Genomic DNA, 20,662 nt, shown 5'->3' with positions numbered 1-20,662 from the left:
ATGGCGAACTGTCTACTCCAGTCCACATGAAATACAGTGTACCACAAGGATCTGTCCTAGGTCCGAAAAACTATATCATGTACACAAAACCCGTCGGTTCAATCTGCAGAAGCCATGGACTGAATCATCACTTTTATGCTGATGACTCACAACTATACTTGTCGTTTAAGTCAAAAAATGTTTCCTACCAACATGAAGCCCTATCTCGAATTGAGATCTGTCTCAAAGACATAGTCTCTTGGATGCATCAGAACATGCAGAAGCTCAATACTGACAAAACTGAGGTTATGCACAACTTCGGCAAATAGGCCACATTAGGCAGTACATCACAGCTGATGTTACCAAGTCTCTTGTGAACTCTCTGGTTACATCGAAGGTAGACTACTGTAACTCGCTGCTGTATGGAATTTCCAAAGACACACTGCAAAAACATCAATATGTACAAAACACAGCGGCCCTCATCATAACCAAGAGTCCGCCATACAATCACATCACACCAGTTTTGAAGGAGTTGCATTGGCTTCCGGTTCAGCAAATTCAGTTCAAAATATTGACACTTACATACAAAGCCATGCACAATGAATTTCCCAAGTACATTGTCGATATGCTGGACGTGTACAAGCCTCTTAGAGACTTAAGGTCGGCAAACGGCCCAGTGTCTTTGGTTGTTCCGAGGAGTCGAACAGTAAATTATGGTGACAGAAGTTTCAAGCATGCAGCTCCAAAGCTTTGGAATACCCTCCCAGCAAGCATCAGAGATTCAAGCTCACTGTCCGCATTTAAAAATCTTTGAAAACACATCTCTTTCACACATGTTATATAAAATTACAAACTCTGAAATACTGTTGAAAAATGGCGTTGAACCCAAAACGAACGAACAAACAAACAAAAATAACAAAATCATGACAGGTTTGTTTCGTGTTGAGAAAGGGATTGCTCTCTAATAGTGTATGTAATGCGATTTAACGTTGAGCAAAAGTTAAGGATGATCTTGTTTTAATCACTATTCCTTTTAATCTTTTACCAATGTATTTACATGTATATATATGTATGTATGTGTTCTTTAATGTCTTTGTAAAGCACTTTTGAATGCACATATTTTGTATCAAAAGAGTGCTATATAAATGTGGTATAATAATAATAATAATAAAGAGGACAAAGTTTGTGCGTGAACTTTTTTTCATCAAAGGCAATGCAAATGAACGCCAAAAGCACCCGGTAAAAAGAAGGCGTGGGGGAGAGGAGGGGAGGGGAGCGTACAAGCAGCTACTGAGTCTATAGACTTCTGTTTATACACTAAGCTGTTTTAACAGAACAAATCTAATCCCTGAGCATACATAAGCATGTGCAGGTATTTTTGATAATAAAGAATAAACGTTGCTTGTGTAGTAACATTGAACTCTATGAAATTGTGCCCTATATATTGGTCTTCATACAGGTAGTAAGAAAAGGTTATAATTGTGTAAAATCTAAGACGGGACGTACAAAACGCCATTCTTGCATAAAAACTACTTTTTTCACTGGATCCGCCCATGTATTAACGGGAGAAAAATCGTGTGCAAACAAGGCAATTCACATGATGTTAATACATGATTTTTATTTTTAAAATGCTTTCCCAGGGACGTACATGTGTGTCTCCGCAGATTGACATCTGGTATCTGCGTCTTGTTTCTTCCATAATAACCTCTTTTTGTAGATTATAAGATGCAATCTGAACCATAGAATGTTTTGTTGTATCAGTTATCAACGCCAAATGTGCTGCCCCCAACAATGTTCGTACTCACTTCTTCCCTTGTTTACTACCCTTTAAGAACTTAGCGTCGTTTCAGTTTTTGTAGATAACCGTGAATGTTTAAGAATCGCGTGTAACTTGTGCGATTGTTTGTGTTTAGGAATCATATTTATGATTTTGGTAAGTATCAGCCGGTATGTTTTTATCTAATTTCTCGAAGAATATATATAAACAGCTTGAAAGCTTGACACTACGTTCGTACTCATCCGTACGCCAAATGTGTCCGTACTCAAAATAACTCGAACGTTAATCTTCAGTATGTGCTTCTGGGCCCTGGTTATGCATATGTAAAACATGTTTACCGTTTCCAAGAACAACAAAATGGTAATTAAAAAATGTACCGAAATCGTAAAGTCATCACATATGAAAACAATACATTTAGTCGTCGTGTAATGATTTTCATGCAAGAATAGCGACAATACACGTTTGTTTTGTGTATTAACGTCTGCAGAAGCCCTTGGGATATGTTTGTGACCTCGACCTTCGCTCTCGGTCACAAACAATCCCGCGGGCTTCTGCAGACGTTAGTACACGAAAAAACGTGTATTATCCCTACATGAATCATTTTGACGACGTTGTATATGTCAACGTTGTTTTCGATCTTTTAGTTTTTAGTAACTTTTTACTATGTATCTTAGTATCAAAGTAGGTATTAAGCTTTTAACTCATAGTCTAGTCAATAGGAGTAGAGATCAACAGGGAGTAACAAGGAATGCTTACTACTTGTTTAATTGATTTTGTAATATGTAATTATTGTACAATACTAGTTTGTTTAATTAATAGCAAATTTAAAAACTAAAAATATCTCATAATTCTGTAAAGAATGGTTACCATACAGTTATAGTGTAACGTGACATTTATGAAAGTGAGACAATAATGAAATGTATTGTATCGTGTTGTATTAGTTTCATTTATTAGATCATATGTAAGCCATAGAAAAAAATTCCTTGTGTAGAAAATAACAAAGAGAGCTCCACCATGGCAATTTATATGGGTTATCTATTAGGGCTTTGAGTTCCATCAATCCATCCAGTTTAAACTAAATGAAATATTATTAGTAAAATAACAAACACATGTTATGCTTAACTCTATTTAGTATACGTCAAAATTTCACGTGTTGAAATGTCGACCATCCAGAGTAGGAGGATGCACAGCGGAAGAATATGAATTTTGTCCGGAAGAAGACGATTATGGAAACTGTATCCCACATAACATATGATGCATGAATAGAGGTAAGCTATTTTACTCATACATATCTTCCATAAACAGAGGTATTTAAGTGTTTCCACGCATATGCTACACAAACAGAGTCAAGATATAGCATATCAGAAATTGTTGTATGAGCAGAGGTAGGCTATATATCTCGGTTTAGCAATGTACAAACAGCACGTTGCCCAGAAAAGACACTATGTACCGTGTACATCTTTATATGACTGTAAATGGAGAAGCGGGCGAGTTTGTGAATAAGTGGTTGGGTGTCAAATGAATTCAGCCATACGCCCTCGAACTAAACTTGTAGCAAGAACTGTACATCTATCTAGCTCAATTATAGTATACTTGTATACTTCCGCCTAAGCCGGCCCAGGGAACGTGAGGATCAGGACAGACTCAGTCAACACTAGTCTGCTATCATGTAACATAGTTACATTCTTTGCTTCAAAATTACGTTCTTTGCTTGGATTATTTACATACAGGAGAATTTGGCTATGAAAGCTGGCAATGCACGGTGTCCTGTCAATGTTGTTGTTGCTGCTGAACAAAATGTTTCGATGTCGCAGGTACTGGAAGGTGTTGCACTTTTCATTACCTCTCGTTTATATACTCAGTCATTCATAATTTTAACATGACGTCAGAAATTCTGACCAATCAGAGAGCTACATTTTCAAGAACCTGCCAGTTTCCAATTGGGTGAAAATAAGCATTTTTTGTAATGAATATTTAGTGACTTTGGAAAAAAATATCTCACAATTTCAGATATCAAATTCAGTCTTTTGACCAGACATGACCTAGAAGATGCTACAAACTACAAAACTAAGTTTCATATAAATATCATATGAAGTAGATATTTTAGATTTCATATATTAACGTTTGAGATTTTACGCAGATATGTTACGATAAAGTCAGACTGAGACTAATTAATTTCCTGAACTTTCTATATAATTCCAAAAATAACAACATAACAGATTTATAAACAATAAAAGATTTCATCAGTATCGCAATTGCAAATCCTTTTCTCTTGAAGACACATCGAATTTCTCTATTCATAAAACAACTATACACGCTGTCCATAGCTTTCGCAAAAGGAGTGGTTCCAACGCCGCGGCGGTGGTGGATTTGGCGCAGAAATGCGGATGAATATGGCCAGATTAACACTTTTCCGCTGTCGTGGCTAAGTTTTATCTTATTTTTTTTTTTTTACGTTTGGCTAGAAACAAGTGAGACAGGAACCTACATGTGTACTCTTCCAGCCACAAATTCTCGTTCAGTGCTGTACTTTGCCATTGATGTAAACGCGTTTGTACAGTTTGGTTTTGTAGAATGATATGTTCCCTGATGTCCAACCAGTTCAGGTTTAATCTGTGAATTTTACTGGTGCTCCCTGATATGTTCCCTGATGTCCAACCAGTACAAATCTGTTATGTAGACGTAACACACGTTTCCTAATGTTTAACCAGAACACGTTAGTTATTTGAACCGAACAAATGTTCCCTGATGTGTCCAAACGTATATATATTTTTTTTCTATGAACCTTACAAATGCTCCCTGACGTCAAGCCAGTATAAGCTCGTTCTGTAATCCTAACAGATGTTTTCTGATGTCAAATTAGTACAAGTTTGTTCTGTTTACCAAAACAGATTTAGATAATGTCCACCCGATAAAATGTTATGTGAACCTGACAAGTGTTCCCTGGTGTACAATGAATAAAAGCTTGTTGTGTTTAACAAAGAAGGTTGAAATTAATCATTTTTTGAAAAATTGCTTTGAAAAAGACTCGTTTTGTCCATGTATTTAAGTAGCAACTGACAGGTGGTTATTTTTTTGCCCTTGTGGGCTAACAAGATGTAAACAAAATAGCCGCAAAACAGAAAACAATTATAAGTAAAGGGAATCACAAATATGTGTATCATTTATTTACAAAGTCTACGTTCTGTGAATTGACAAATGTACTTTTAATATTTTCTCGTTCGCCATATTTTCATATGAACGAATAAACAACACTTACATTATATACGTGCTTTTTACATGAAGATGATAATTTGAATCGACTCAAAACCAAGGAGTAAGATGACAAGTGACTGTCTTGTGTCTGCGCTTGAAGGCATTGTTGTTATTTCTTGCTCTGTATTTAACGACACGGATGATGCCGTAAAAGACACAGATGATGCTGTAGAATTTTCATCGTTCGAAAAAGTAGTTCCAAAATCTTGGAAATGTGTGCTGTTAACGTCAACGCATTGCAACAGACCACAGCCTTCATACGTACCATTTACGTCTGTGAAACACCAGATATTTCCGGTTTCGAAATCTGCAAAAAAGATACAGAGGACATTTGTTTATTTATGTGTAAGATTGGAATATCCATCATTTTACTAGCAAAACAAGCCCATTTTATGTTTATTTGTATGTCTCTTCAATGGTTTTACCAAAGTTTTACCCATGTTTTTAGTCCGTACCAGTTACAATATATTTGACATGTGTCAAAATTATATATAAAATTGTATGTATGTAACGAGATACTATATATGTATAAGTTACTGAAATAAAATTATGTTCTGTTTTGTTCTGTCAAAATTTGATATTTCTTATAGAGAGAAAGCAGGTAAGTTATAACAAGGATTGTTTCTCTTGTTGATCTGCCTCCTGCAAAGACAATCAGTACATACGTATTTTTTATGTATTTTAAAATTTAGATTTATACTGATACATTTGAAAAAACAAAATTGTTTCCTATATACTGATACATGATACAATGTATCAGTATATAGGAAAACATATTTTCAAATGGTTTATTTTTTCGTTTTAGGATTAAAAACAGTAGTTTTTAACTTTTTTTTAATGGGAGACCCATATGGGCACCAAGACTGGACGAGCACCTGTGTATTTTGAAAATAATTCAGTATCATTTTATAAATTGAGCAAATATATCTTCTTTTCATTTATATTCAGGTGGTGGGAGGGGAGATATGCTGTTACTAGGGACCTGATCTTTATATTCACAGTCTCTGCAGTAATTTTCAATATTAATTGGTAGGTTTTCATCGCCGTAGAATATAAATTCGTCCCATCTTTCGCATAAAAGGCCGCTTGAGGTTCTTGACCAAGACCCGTTGTAATTCAAAGTGGAGCCATCAAAACAGACTAAATAAAAAAGACGTTATTCAAAGAATATTATGTTTCAGTAAAAATTCAACTAAAAGAAACACGGAAGAAAATTTTACTGATGGCTGATTTAAACAGGTGTGATCTGCACTGTCAAAACCTTAAAATACTATTTTATATACTTCGTTTTGTAAGTATTCATGATTTTATGTACTTGGTATTCGTGTTGAAATTTCAATAAAGATTAAATACTAAATATATTATATTATTGAGCAGAATAACAAACACACACATATTCACACGGACGGACGCACGCACGCACCCATGAGCTTGAAAATGGGTTAGCACAGTTAAGCTTTTGCCTGTTTTAATACGAAACTTTATAACAAAAAATAGCCATCATTTTATATATCTAAATTGTTCTACTTGATTAAAAACCCCAAAAAAAAAACAAAAAAAAAAAAAACATACAAACTTCATAAAATTTAAACATATTCATTTTATTACAATGTATTTGGCGTCCCACTTCTTATTACATTATGTATTTAACCGTGTCAGAAATGCGTTTTCGGATATTTCCATCAATTACTCGGGTATTTGTAACCTAACTGTTGCACTGAAATAAAACAACCCACCTTTCCGTTGACAACATGCACATCCATAGCACCCTGGGTACTCTTCACTCCAAGTTTCTATGTAGAACCGTTCTGGGCGAGACTCGCATACTTGTTTGTCTGTTGCCTTCGCCGGTAGATCGGGATCCTGTCTATCTCTCACAGTGATAGTGTAACAGTCATGATCGTAAGCTGGTAAGATATCAGAAATTCGTTTGTGTACATAAAATTATATGTAATAATAATTAGAGCCGCACCATGAGAAAACAAACATAGTGCATTTGCGACCAGCATGGATCCAGACCAGCCTGCGCATTCATGCTGTTCGCTTTCAAAGCCTATTGCAATTAGAGAAACCATTAGCGAAAAGCATGGATCCTGACCAGACTGCGCGGACGCCCAGTCTGGTCTGGCTGGTTGCAAATGCATAGATTGGTTTTCTCATGGTGCAGCTCAATTTAATCATAACCTCCATAATGTTTCAGTGTCCTTTACTGTCCTAGCGTAAAGTGTTGAAATAAAATGCATGGTTTGAAAATAACCTAGACCAATGTTGTAGTACTTTTTAGTAAGGAAATTAATTTAATTATTTGCAGTTTTAAAATTGTGTCTTTTAGGCAGCAAATAAGCATGACCAATTGAGAAAACATACATATATATGGACGTAAACGCTACTAAGACTCTTCAGAACGTGGTGCTAAGCATGATACAGTATGATTATTTAAAGAATACAACAGAGATCTTAAGGAAAAACTGCACTGCACAATTTCTTTTGCAAGACTACATATTCCTTGATGTTGTAAAAAGCGACTTAACCTTTAGCCTGCTGTCGGCAAATGATTCTGCATTTGCGACCAGCGCAGACCAAGATCAGACTGCACGGATTCCGTGTAGTCTGATCATGGTCTGCACTGTTCGCTGTTTAGTCAGTAAATTTTCAGTGAATACCCCTTCGAATGATAAATGGTATTGTCTAAATTGAATGATGGACCAGTCCATTTTAGAAATTTAGCAGTGTAAAGGATAAAGCCTATTGATAGCACAAGTACCTGGATTATAGGAGTTCAAGCACTCGTTTGAAGTGCTATATCAAAATGACTTACTGTGTTGCGAAAAGGGGTCCCTACAGGTAGGTATACCACATGACTGGGTGTCTCCTCCTCTTGTCAAACAAAAAACATCTCCTAAAATTAAAGTGGCACAATGCGAATCTTACTGCACATAGTGTGTTTTTGGTGAATGTTTTATTAAAGCAATTTTCGGTTGCTGTGCAATTAAATGTGTTAAAATAACGATAATACCACTTAATCTGATGCTTTAGACAAAAAGAAATCAGACAAATAAAATAATTGTTCTTTCCTTCAATCTTCTATGCCGTGATCTCCCTTTTTTACCTACAGGTAGAGATTTCCGAAGTTGAAGGGAAGCAACTCCTGCGTGCATGCGCAGTTTGACTTTTCTTAAAAAGACTGCCCCAGTCAAAATAAGAAAAATCATACTTTGAAAATTATAATTTCGTACTGGTAACAGGAAGAGTTCGGAATATTGGGTTAAAAGCTATAACTTCCTCCACCCTTTTTACACACACATCTATTTCAGCTGGGTGTTTTCTTGAAAAATGCGTATATTTCCACTTTAAATCTAGATATTTAGTTTTCAGATGTAAGTAAATAATCATCCAAATCATTATTATTTGGAAATAAACTTAAGTTCCGTTAGCAACTTTGTCATTTTTGTATTTTATTTTAACACCCACGAATGCTGCATGATTTATTAAAAGCTCACCAAAAGCAGAATAACACCAGAAACTCTGTCTTGCTTAAGGGGTCGTAAGATTATTTTTGAAAATAACATATCCCAAACAGTGATTTTAATGAAACAAAGTTAATTGTATCAAAGTCTGATTGTTATGAGTTTTCAGTCTTCTTTGTTCAATAGGAAAACAAATTGAATCGTGTTAGAATATGATTTAAAAGTGAAATTAAAATTGTTCATCTTTTGTACATAATTTAAGTTTTCTATAGCTTAAAGGCTAAGACCAAAAATTCTTAAATAAACAAATATTAGAAATGGTCATCCGAACTTTAAAGCATTTATAATGAAAACAGTGATTTACCTGTATCATAAGGATCTCTACAATAATTTACCATATCGGCAACAGTTTCATCATGAAATGCTTCCATACTTTGTGTAAAATTTTCGTCAATTGCAGAGTCCCAGTTCACGCACTCTTCATTGTACATAGTATGCCTCCAAGTTCCTCTATATTCAAGGAATAAGGTCAGTAATTCGGTCGAAAATGTGCTTCCGTGGTGTAGTCGAAAGAAGTCCATAATAAATAGATCCTAATTTTCCCATTTTCTGCGCAAATTCGTGTAGAACGAGTGCTTTAATCACACTTTTTCGCTACTAGAATACATTCTGCATGAAATGAGACGGTTTTCATGCTCATACAACCCACATGGCAAGTTTTGCAGATCGAAACCGGAAGTAGGTGTTTATTGCGCGGAGGAGAGCAAATATGCGCCATTTTTAGGGTAGCAGACCACAACTGACTGGCATTTCACTAGGAACTATTCAACCCCCTATTTTCTTTTCATTTTTTCGTTAATTTGTGATAGAACTTTCATGAAAAATTGGTGTAGGAAAAAGTGATGTTCTCTAAAGATACGTAAAGACGACATGAAGTTGTCGTTTTTTATATGAAACAAAGAAGGGTTTGAATTACTGACCTTTAACCTATAAGAGCTGAAATGAGACTATTCTCGAAACACATCGTAATTAGTCTTTATAGCCATAAATCGGTTGTATATGATATAAAAGACTGTTTCCAATGCAAAATAATAATGAAATTTGAAAAATTTTCAATTTTGACCTTATTTTATGTAGATGCGTCTATTTCAGCAGCGATTTCTGGGATTTAAAAGCCAATACCTTGTCTCCAGAATGTCAGAAAATGCACAAAATGCATCCTTCTGGGTCTTTTTCATGACGGAATGAATGATATTTCAGAATCCCAGTGAAAAATGATGCAAAAAAGGTGAAACTTTTACCCAAATATACAATAAAGGGTCCATAAGGCCAAAATTTAGCCCTGTAAATGGGTAGGGGGTGGCTTCTATTAAATGTCTATATTTCTCCAAAATCACGGAATTTCACAATGAAACTTGGCAATAGGTTTGGTATTACATCTTTCTTGGAAACAGAGATGAAAATGGTGTGAAATTTGATAAGAAACATTTCTTATAGGAATAAGGTCAGTGATTCGGTCGAAAATGTGCTTAAGAAGTCCATAACAAATAGATCCTAATTTTCCCATTTTCTGCGCAAATTCGTCTAGAACGAGTGCTTTAATCACACTTTTTCGCTACTAGAATACATTCTGCATGAAATGAGACGGTTTTCATGTTCATACAACCCACATGGCAAGTTTTGCAGATCGAAACCGGAAGTAGGTGTTTATTGCGCGGAGGAGAGCAAATATGCGCCATTTTTAGGGTAGCAGACCACAACTGACTGGCATTTCACTAGGAACTATTCAACCCCCTATTTTCTTTTCATTTTTTCGTTAATTTGTGATAGAACTTTCATGAAAAATTGGTGTAGGAAAAAGTGATGTTCTCTAAAGATACGTAAAGACGACATGAAGTTGTCGTTTTTTATATGAAACAAAGAAGGATTTGAATTACTGACCTTTAACCTCAATCGAGGGTTTATCTAAGCATTCTGTAACATAGACAACTGGTAACAATGTCAATGACATAACGCTTTGTAGTTCTTACTACAAGTTCAGTTCAAGGGTGTATCGATGAATTTGTTTTGCACCCACACACTTAAAACAAACTCACTCGTTTTTTCACTAACAATCATATAAAGATGTACAAGTAACATAGTTTCATATGTCTTTTCTGTGTCACGTGCTGTAAGTGCATTACTAAACCGAGAAATGTGGAGAGAGAAAAAAAATTCAAGTGTATGTACGTAACTTTAATGCGCGATAGATCTCAGACCGTCAACTAATAACGTCCGTGCAGGCTGATCATGGTCTGCAACTGTTCGCTTTTCAGTCAGTAAATTTCCAGTTAAAATGGTATTACCCAAACTGAATGATGAACGAGTCCATTTTAGAAATTTAGCAGGCTCAAGGTTAAAGCGTACCTTAATACACCGATGCTCATTTGACAATCGTTTTTTTTTTCAATAGTTTTTATAATAATTTTTAAAATCCAGTCATAATCATTAGGTTCATGCCTCTCCGTCTGTCAAACCATCAATAACAGGGCCACAAGGAAAATAACCTTTTTTTTCTTCTTTTTATGTGTTACCTTTGTTATTGATGCGTATAACAAGGACCATTGTTTTATCTGTATGTATATTTGAAACCAGTAATTTACCTGTATTATATTTATGCAGCACATTTGCCAGATAAGATACTGATGGCGTACCTCTAGCTGTTCATGGAAAAGACATATGCAGAAATGCAAAAACTTACTGCTGCAACACATGTGTAAGATACAAAAGCTTACATCTGCTCATGCAGTTCTATAGTTTAAGATAAAAAAAAAGCCTGCCTCTGTTCATGCAACACGTACATGTATAAGATGAAAATCTTACCTCTGTTCATGCAACACACATGTAAAAGTTACAAAAGCTTACTTCTGCATCATATGCCTCAGTTTATGTATAAGATGCAAAGTCCTGCCTCTGTTCATGTAGCACATGTACACGATACAGAAGCTTACCTCTGTTCATGCAGCTCAAGTTAGTGATGAAAATCTTACCTCTGTTCATGCAACAAACACGTATAAAGTGGAAATCTTACCTCTGTTCATGCAGCAAACAGTTATAAAATAAAAAACAGTTAGAGCTACATCTGTTCATGAATAACATATATACATGCAACACGCACATATAGATTACAAAATCATATCTCTGATCATGCAATACACATACATGTATGCGTAAGATACATCTTACCTCTGTTCATGCAGTATATGCATGACACGCTAAAGCCTTCCTTTGTCCATGCAGCACCTGTTCATTATGCTATAGCTTGCCTCTATTCATGTATCATTTGCAAAGTTTTTGACACATTCGGAAAGCTCTGTTTAAATGCAAGATATGTATGAGTACAATAACTTACCTCTGTTCATGCAGCACATGTTATACGGGATACAGTTTCCATGGTCGTCTACTTCCGGACAAAATCCAGATTCTTCAGCTGTACATCCTGCCACTGTGGAAGGTCGACATCTCAAGACGTCAAAACCAGACGTATACTAAATCAAAATTAAGCATAATTTACAATTCAATCACCGAGACCATGTCCATTATTTAAAAAATGTATGCTTGATACGCAAATGACAATAACTGTAGTGTTATAAAGGGTCATCTGGGATCATGAAAACAGAAACCTGCTTAGCTCAGTATATATACATACTCTCGTCTGTCATAAAAACTGGCACCACCAGTAGCGCTGTTATCATTTGTCATCCACCTCTGATTCATGTGGGGAAGTTGGCAGTTACTTGCGGAGAACAGGTTTGTACTGGTACAGAATCCAGGAACACTGGTTAGGTTAACTGTCCGCCGTTACATGACTGAAATACTGTTGAAAAACGGCGTTAAACCCAAACAAACAAACTAACAATAGTCTGTTATTTCGATCTGGACTGCACAAGTTTCTACCAGCTTGAATGAAGTGTCTATATCAATTTTAAATTTTGCTAGTCCGAAATTGAAATTCTCGTCCCGGAATGTACGTAGGGCAAGTGTTAATATTAATTGCTGTTCTCGCAAAATTTCTACTGGCTGATGGGCTGCTATTTTAAATCAACACCCTTTTAACTGCCCATGTAGTGATGTATATATTAACTAAAGTATGCCATTAAGCCGTTATATAAGTGGAGTCAGTGTAGTTATATCTTTTGGCCCTTTTGATTCATGCAATACATAGAACTCCGCTTAAGCCAGTGCAATGGGACTTGAGGGGTGTGGCACAGTACATTATCTCCAATGAACAGATTCAATCAAACCTAGTCTGCTAGTACTTTGCTTGTCTGCGTTTTGTGTTTCCAAAGGATATTCTTTAAGACTTTATTACATCCACGATACAATGTTCAGAGCTTAGTCGGTATAGGAAATTCTGACTTGCAACCAGGTTTATAGGCTTTTCATCGCAAATATCAGATCTGACACTGAACAGAAAATATTTATGGTTGAGCGACGAATATCAGATATCCGTCATATTATAATCAGATACTCTAGATATACATTTACCCCCAGCAGGAAATTGCTAATACCTGTTTTCAGCTGGATCCGCTGAGGCATAAGTGACATAGTTGTTCCCCCCCCCCCCCCCCCCCCCCCCCCCCCCTTCCCACCCCGCCAAGAAGAGGGGGGGGGGAGATTATGGCTGAAACAGGCATAGAACCTCAGACATTTTGTTGCAAAGGAAAATAACGAAACAAGACATACACTTACGGTATCTTTAATATTATGAAATGTATTAAATAACTATGCTGCGTACATTTAATGTTGGTACACTGGGTTTGTTTCGTGGTAAATTTTCAAAACTGATTGAAAAGGTAAATCAAGTATCTATTATAATGGTTTTAAACCTTATTTTTCTACTTTTACATGCTAAACTCTTAAAGTGTATCAATTAGAAATAGAGTTCTCTTTTCTGCAAAATGATTTATATCTATATATTCTTTGTACGAATTTGAAGTTCCCCATGTAAAATTTAGAGAATTCTGCTGTCAGGATTTTTTTCCAAGTTGCTGAGATACAGACCTACACAATACTTTTCGACATACTTTGAAGAAATAATTCAGTCCTTCAGTCTTGTTGTCACATTAACAAAATTTGTATGAAAAGTTAAAAAAATTAGACCACGAAAATACATGACATGTTTAAGCAGTCAACACCTTTTGGTACTTCATTTAATAAAACAGCAGTTATTATAATAGCAGGTTTATCGGCAATGTTTCTACTCGGCTGGAATTGGTTTTTCCAGGCCTGAATCCCACGAACCCTTACCCTGCTAAATTTATATAATGGACTTGTCCATCTTTCAATTTGGACAGTACCATTATTTGTTAAAAGGGGTGCTTACCAAAAAAAATTACTGACTGAATGGCGAACAGTGCAGACCATCATCAGACTGCACAGATGTGCAGGCTGATTTTGGTCTGCACTGGTCGCAAAGGCAGAATCACTTGCCGCCAGCAGGCTTAAGGATAAAGATCATTGTAGATCAAGGTACTTTTATTACACACATAATTGAGCCGTGCCATGAGAAAACCAACATAGTGGGTTTGCGACCAGCATGGATCCAGACCAGCCTGCGCATCCGCGCAGTCTGGTCAGGATCCATGCTGTTCGCTTTTAAAGCCTATTGGAATTGGAGAAACTGTTAGCGAACAGGATGGATCCTGACCAGACTGCGCGGATGCGCAGGCTGGTCTGGATCCATGCTGGTCGCAAACCCACTATGTTGATTTTCTCATGGCGCGGCTCATATCAAGTATCACTTACCAGCACAGTTGGTGTGCTACAACGAGGGATACCGCACGATTCCATTCTAATATCAGGATTTGTTGAATAACACCATAGTTCATCTGTAAAAGACAAAAGAGCAACAACTTGGAAACATAAAAATATACATTTTACTTAGACTTTATCTTTAATTATGTATAAATTCATCCTTTTTTGTTAAATATAGTAAGATTATACATCGTTTCAGAAAACCCAGAAAGGAATAAAAACAAATTTCATAGAAATGGGCCGCACCATGAGAAAACCAACATAGTTCCTTTGTGACCAGCGGTCAGGATCCATGCTGTTCGCTTAGGCTTTGAAAGCGAACATCATGGATTCTGACCAGACTGCGCGGATGCACTATATTGGTTTCACCATATTGGTGCGGCTCAAATTTTAAACGCATTTATAAACGTTATGCCTATGTATGCAGACCTCAATCCATTTTGAAATTTTATTGCAAACGCTTTGTCACTTTAAGATAGGAAAAGCAGTGTTACATAAAAGGGAGGTCAGTTATGTATGTTGCTAAGCTACGTTACCAATAGTTACAAGCGGACATATGTTTAGTTTGCGATCTAGATTTAAGTCAGTGAAATAGAAAGAAGTGGAAAACCACAGGTCGCCCAACACGACATAAATGAAAATGTTGCAGGCTCGGTTTGATTGAGCCTGTTCACGGACGGTAGTGGAAATGCAAGCTACCACCAACGCCCTCTAGCTCCGGGTTGAGCAGAACACGACATTTTCACACGTTTCAAGTACCGGAAGGGAACCTTCAATGATACTCGGAGTGCGATTCCATGAAAAGCAGCGTATGGTCCCCAGTTAAAATAATGGATTTGTCCTAAACGAGAAAACGAGGCTGGAGTACTTTCAAAGAATAAGAAACCGACAGATTATTCTGTTTTGCCTTCGATCAATGCAGGCGATGATCATAAATGAAAACAATGTAAGTATGCCAACATGTATAGACAGTGAAGATTTTTTTACCATTTACAGAATGAATTCTTTCTTGAAAATTCTGACTTTTATATAAAAATATGTTGATTGTTAACATATACAAAGGTGATATTTCGATCTAGAAAATATCAAATACCGAAGTAACATGATTTTTTTCTAGCAGATTTTAAGCGTCTACTCAAGGTTTAATAAAAAATAAAAGAAACATGAAATTCTGTCACTTCAGATCCATTTTGATGTTGTTTCTAGATTTTTACTCCCTCATATATCTGTTTTCTGAAGACATCAAGAAAAGGAAAAGGAAAAGGATTGCTCAATAGTATGCAGTGAAATGAAAGTCAAATGAAGTCGGGTACCTTTATACTGCCATATTTCAGAAAGCTGTCCACAGAATAAACATCCTACTTTCAAGTCATGCCGATATAAACATGAAACGTGTATTACATTCCACTAGTGAAATAATGCTGTTTTGGCCCCGAGTTGCTGCGCATAGGATGCAGAAATAAGGATCTCGTCACCTTAGCGCAAAAAGTGAATAAGTCCTTCTTTAAGTCAATGCAGTTATCCACTTCTTGCGTTGAGGTGACGATCTGTTTTTGACCACGGAAGCATATATTTGACCGAATTACAGCTATATATCATCAATTGACTCCCAGTCCATGCTGATTAATTACGTCGCGGGTTGCCATACTCAAATAAAAAGATAAAAGGTAAGGGTAGATTTCCCCCCGGAAGCATAGAGTACCCAAGCCACAAGATCATTATTCATCATGTGGGGATTTGAATGACTGAGGTATCATTCAAGCTTATCTAACTTTGAAAAATCAATACGCTAGAAAATAAATTTGTGTAACCATGACAGTCAATTAACTACAAGTTAAACCACTCACAGTCATTAATTCTGGCTCATATAACTCGTATTTTGTGTTAATGACTACAGGATTTGTAAACGATACTCAGAAAGTGTTATCTAACAAAGAAATGAAAATAAAATATTTCAGATTTTTTAATAAATTGTAATCTACCATCGGCATAACTAGTTATTAGTATACGAAAAGCCAGAAACAACAATTAGTGATTAAATTTTGTTTTTAGAGTCAATGTTCTGATATGTGTTTAATCAAGTTCGATGTTTAACAATGACTGTCATATTCGTCCAAGAGGTAGGGCTCTTTTATTTACTTTTCTGAGCTGGTGGAATAACCAACTTTTCAAGATGGCCGCCAATATGGGGGCTACAATTTTGCAAATTTCCGTTTATTTACAAAATGAACTTTTCAATATTAAAGTTAATGAGTTTTATCATCAAAATGGTTTAATTGTATAGAAAACAACTTTTTCTAAGTATCTTTGACCTTTCATTTCTATTTTATAAGGTTATTTTAAAAATAATGTTTGTTATTATGATTTTAGATATAATGTTGCTACTGCATTTCTTTTCATGACGGACATATAATATATCAATTTCTTGTTAAATCTTATTCTGGTAAACCCTGTCTCATATATGTGTGATAAAACTGAATATTTTTGTTAACATAGCAGAACGTATTATTGAATCCATTCTTCTTATTTTCTCCCTTTATGGATTTGACAGTATAAGTTCATGTGCTTTATTGAAAGTGGTGCTGTTTAGAACATGTAAAAACGCACGTCCTATAGTTGGTCAGCTGCTTTAACTATTTCTTGCACCATGGACATTTAAGCAAGATAGAAAAATGTATGTGTACAATTACTCATGTGCCCGCCCGTGATGGAATGATGCAAGGAGGGACACCTGGAGCCCTTCTCCACCACGAAAAGCTGAAAAGTGGACATTTGACCTAAAGTCGGTGTGACGTTAAACCCAGCAAAATAATCTCTGGAAGTCAATTTTCCAATTTTCTTTAGGAAACAAAACAATAAAGGTAATTAGTTTTAATTTCCATCATCAGTACTATATATTTATTACTAGAGAAAGAACACTTATGAAAAAAAAAGACCACGTAAGAAAGTAATCTAAACATTATTACAGTCATTGTTCTCATACACTGTCCTATTTTCTCTTATTTAAGAAGATTTGAAAACCTTTTATGTCAATACGTATATAAACATGATATTTTTTATTTCCAGAAAATCCGTATATTAATGAATGAGAGCCATTATATTGATGAACAATACCATTAGACTTATGGACATTATCAGTACAGCTATGAACTATACCAGTACTATTTTAGTTCAGCCGCTAGATATATTGACTCCCATAGGAAAAATACAAATAGTTGGTAGCCATTACATATTATATGTATATATTAATAAAAAAGAAGTTAATTGCTGAAATGATTCATGAAAACATAACATTATCTAGCTGTTAACTATCCCTTTGATACAGTTTGTTTGAACTGTATGTAAGGTGATGGAACTTGTTGATTTGGTTGGTACCCTTTTATAAACATACTTGTTTTCCATGCATTTAACATTTGTTGTTGTTTTTTTTTTTTTTTTTTTTTTTTTTTTTTAATGAAAGTGGTTACAGTATTAAAGTTTGATTTTCTGTACATTATCTTTTAGAATCATCTGGAAAGTTTATAGGTGAGTATTTTATATAGGTGGGTTGTCTGTCTGAAATATATCTTGCATTAATCTTTAGTATGCTGGCTGATCATGGTCTGCACTGTTCGCTTTTCAGTCAGTACATTTTCAGAGAACACCCCTTCGAATAATAAATTGTAATGCCGAAACTGAATGATAGACCAGCCTTTTTTAGAAATTTAGCACAGTAAAGTTTAATTTATATGTGTGTACATAATATGCCAAAATATTGACAGCGAGGACAAAATCATCACATGATTATTATAAAGAGACAGGCTAATTTTTAGTGACAACCAGTTTAATTTTTAAGATATTGCATCAAGCAAAGGAACCAAACAGTAGAGGCTTTACTGAAATGACAGTGGATAAGAGACATGGCCAAAACAGGTTATATAGACTAAACAAACAAATATAGGAACACTGTGAAGAAGCACCTCTTCAAACACCATCAAAAACAAGGATAAATACCAAAGACGCAGCCTCCCCAAATTGCAACTCCCAGCACATACGACCAACACACTCGCACTCACACATGCACATGCGCACGCACAAGCACACGTACATAACACACATACAAAGCAAGCACACGGACAAAACGAACAAACAAAGGAACATAGTGGAGCACTGCCTTAGAACAAGCCTCAATCTTAACCCAACCAAGTTCAAAGGTTATAGCAGTGTAAGAAGTCATATCCACCTGGTGAATATCCCTAATACAAACGACGCTGGTAATTAACAAAAGGAACGATAAAACAAAACAATACTCATGTCGTGTTAAATAACTATTAAAAGTAATCTAAAGATATATAGATAGCCTATAGTACTAGAGATAAAAACAATCACACAAATAATAATCCTATCTGGTATTTATATCTGCCTATGTATGACACCAGATAAAAAAAAACAATGAACTAATAGTATGGTTAAACGCTTGGTGACATTCATTTCATTTTAATGTCAATTTTCAAGGTAAATATTGAAAACAAAAAGTCTTGTTTTTACATATTTTGTGTGATATGGTACAAAGAGCATTATATAACGTTTTTACAGTCAGATAAGTTCTCTCCAGCAATAATCCAATTATAATTGGAGACTAAATATTTACCAATGACTTGATAGGCAGGACAACTACCAAAATGCCCTCTTTATTGCAAGCCTCGTTACCGCCCAATGCCCAGGTGCCCTCGGGACGGATATTTCTATCCATTAAACATATTATTAATCAAAGACCAACTGAAAACCAAACATGGGGTGTGTCTCAAAATCTCACTTCAAAAGCATAATTATAAGTAGTATCGGAATTTACTGTAGCTTCTTAACAAAACAAAAGATTTGTGAACATTCCTTCGAAAAAGTATACAATGTTTCTATAAAAACAAAACTTATTAAAAGGCATTTCAGGACAACAATAATAAAATAACCTCTGGAGTCAGGATCCCGGCAATAGTTCATTGCTTCTTCAACGGAACCATCTTCTGGAAAATCCCCGGAAAAATCATTGTCATTTATGTGTAGACTCCAACTCCGGCACTGATAGCCACTTTCTGTTTGTTCTTGCTTTCCACTGTAGCTGCGTGTGGTACCATTATAACAATCTGCGAAATAAACATTATCTATTTTATAATAATTCGGTATATCAATCTGAAAATCAGTCTTCTTTATTGACACGCATATGCAAATCACATTTTAAGCAAAATTAGAATAGATATACAATTTCGTAAGTGCGTAATAGGGACAGTTTTGTTTCAAAAAATGGTACAAACTGAGGACATCTTTGTTGACTAGTTTTGAACTTATGGTTTAAGGAGGTAGGTTACCTTCGAATTTGATAGTGCGCATGCTCGAACGAGAACGAGGTTTCTTTAACCGAGTAATCTACATAGAACGACTAAAATAGTGGGTATTTAACCTTAATTTTATAAATTTCTCATCTTACTTATGGTTTCCAAACGCAGCATTTTTTTTTTTTTTGTTTTCTGAAATACGATCAAAATTTGGGAAAGTAAGACAAAATTACACAGGAAATAAACGTTTCCCATACAATTACAACTGACGCAGAATGCAGAATATTCCGATGATCACAGAATGGAATGCCTCCAATCAAGAACACCGGCGTCTCCAATATAAACAAATAGCTGTTAAAACTGTGAATCGTGTTCGAAGAGTACAATATATTTATAGATCTGTTTACGCCATTCTATTTTTTTACTTTTACAAATGCGGCAGGTCCGGTAATATTTAAGATGGCAAAGAGATGGAAAATGGGCGTTTTAAACATAGTATACGCCAGAACATTCAGAATGCTGAAAGTGAAAATGTGTTTTACGAGAATTTAGATCTGTCTGTGTTACATGACCATTCTTGTGTAGACGTCATAGATCATGAGCAATCTGTCTCTGTTGGAAATTCATGTGATATACCATGTACTGAAACTGAATTTGATAATAACATTGGTGCATTTGTTGAAATAACAACACAGCAGAGCTTTTTGGAAGGAAACAGGATAATTGATATTTAGTACTTGATAAAGTCTCTAAACCAGGTTTGTTCGTGCGGAAGCAGACTATTTATAAATGACTGTGTTGGGGAGACCATCTATGGACTAGGGAGTTACCTTCATTCCAATAAATTTTTGGTAAAAATGGAATAAATTGTGTTACCATGGAAACACAAGCCCCGCTACATACCTTTTTTTCATTCACAATACAAAGGTTGCAGTCAATGCCATACAAGTATCCATTATTTACAATTCTATTTAATTGACAAAAGAGTAAAATATAGAAACTCTCATTTTCTCCTTCTGTAATTCATATAAAAAGTCGGTTGCGGGTCATGTGATTAAAACATGAAAATATTTCTATAT

At 35.4% G+C, this 20,662-nt stretch overlaps 1 protein-coding gene across 1 annotated transcript; it reads right to left on the bottom strand.

The window, feature by feature from the left end:
• Positions 1-4,952: 4,952 nt before the first annotated feature.
• LOC123531181 (plasminogen-like) lies at positions 4,953-19,757 on the bottom strand. Its single transcript, XM_053518231.1, has 8 exons — positions 19,736-19,757; positions 19,221-19,394; positions 14,266-14,348; positions 11,870-12,005; positions 7,830-7,910; positions 6,748-6,918; positions 6,011-6,151; positions 4,953-5,318 (listed from the first exon to the last, which is right to left on the bottom strand). The coding sequence occupies exons 1-8, from the start codon at positions 19,755-19,757 to the stop codon at positions 5,032-5,034; spliced, it is 1,095 nt and encodes a 364-aa protein (XP_053374206.1). The 3' UTR covers positions 4,953-5,031.
• Between the last annotated feature and the right edge of the window lie 905 nt (positions 19,758-20,662).

The sequence above is a fragment of the Mercenaria mercenaria genome, chromosome 11, assembly GCF_021730395.1.
Source record: "Mercenaria mercenaria strain notata chromosome 11, MADL_Memer_1, whole genome shotgun sequence".
NCBI lineage: Eukaryota > Metazoa > Mollusca > Bivalvia > Venerida > Veneridae > Mercenaria > Mercenaria mercenaria.
The sequence above is the reverse complement of the archived record's forward strand: the minus strand, read 5'-3'. Positions and strand labels throughout refer to the sequence as shown.

What these genes read in the sequence shown, in the direction of transcription:
- LOC123531181 (XM_053518231.1), bottom strand. Translation starts at nt 19,757, where the DNA reads ATGCTGCGTTTGGAAACCATAA. An exon ending in GGACCCCTTTTCGCAACACA is followed by an intron (nt 6,919 to 7,829) that starts GTAAGTCATTTT and finishes ATATCTTACCAG; the next exon opens with CTTACGATCATGACTGTTAC. An exon ending in TGAAAATTACTGCAGAGACT is followed by an intron (nt 5,319 to 6,010) that starts GTGAATATAAAG and finishes TCTTTTTTGCAG; the next exon opens with ATTTCGAAACCGGAAATATC.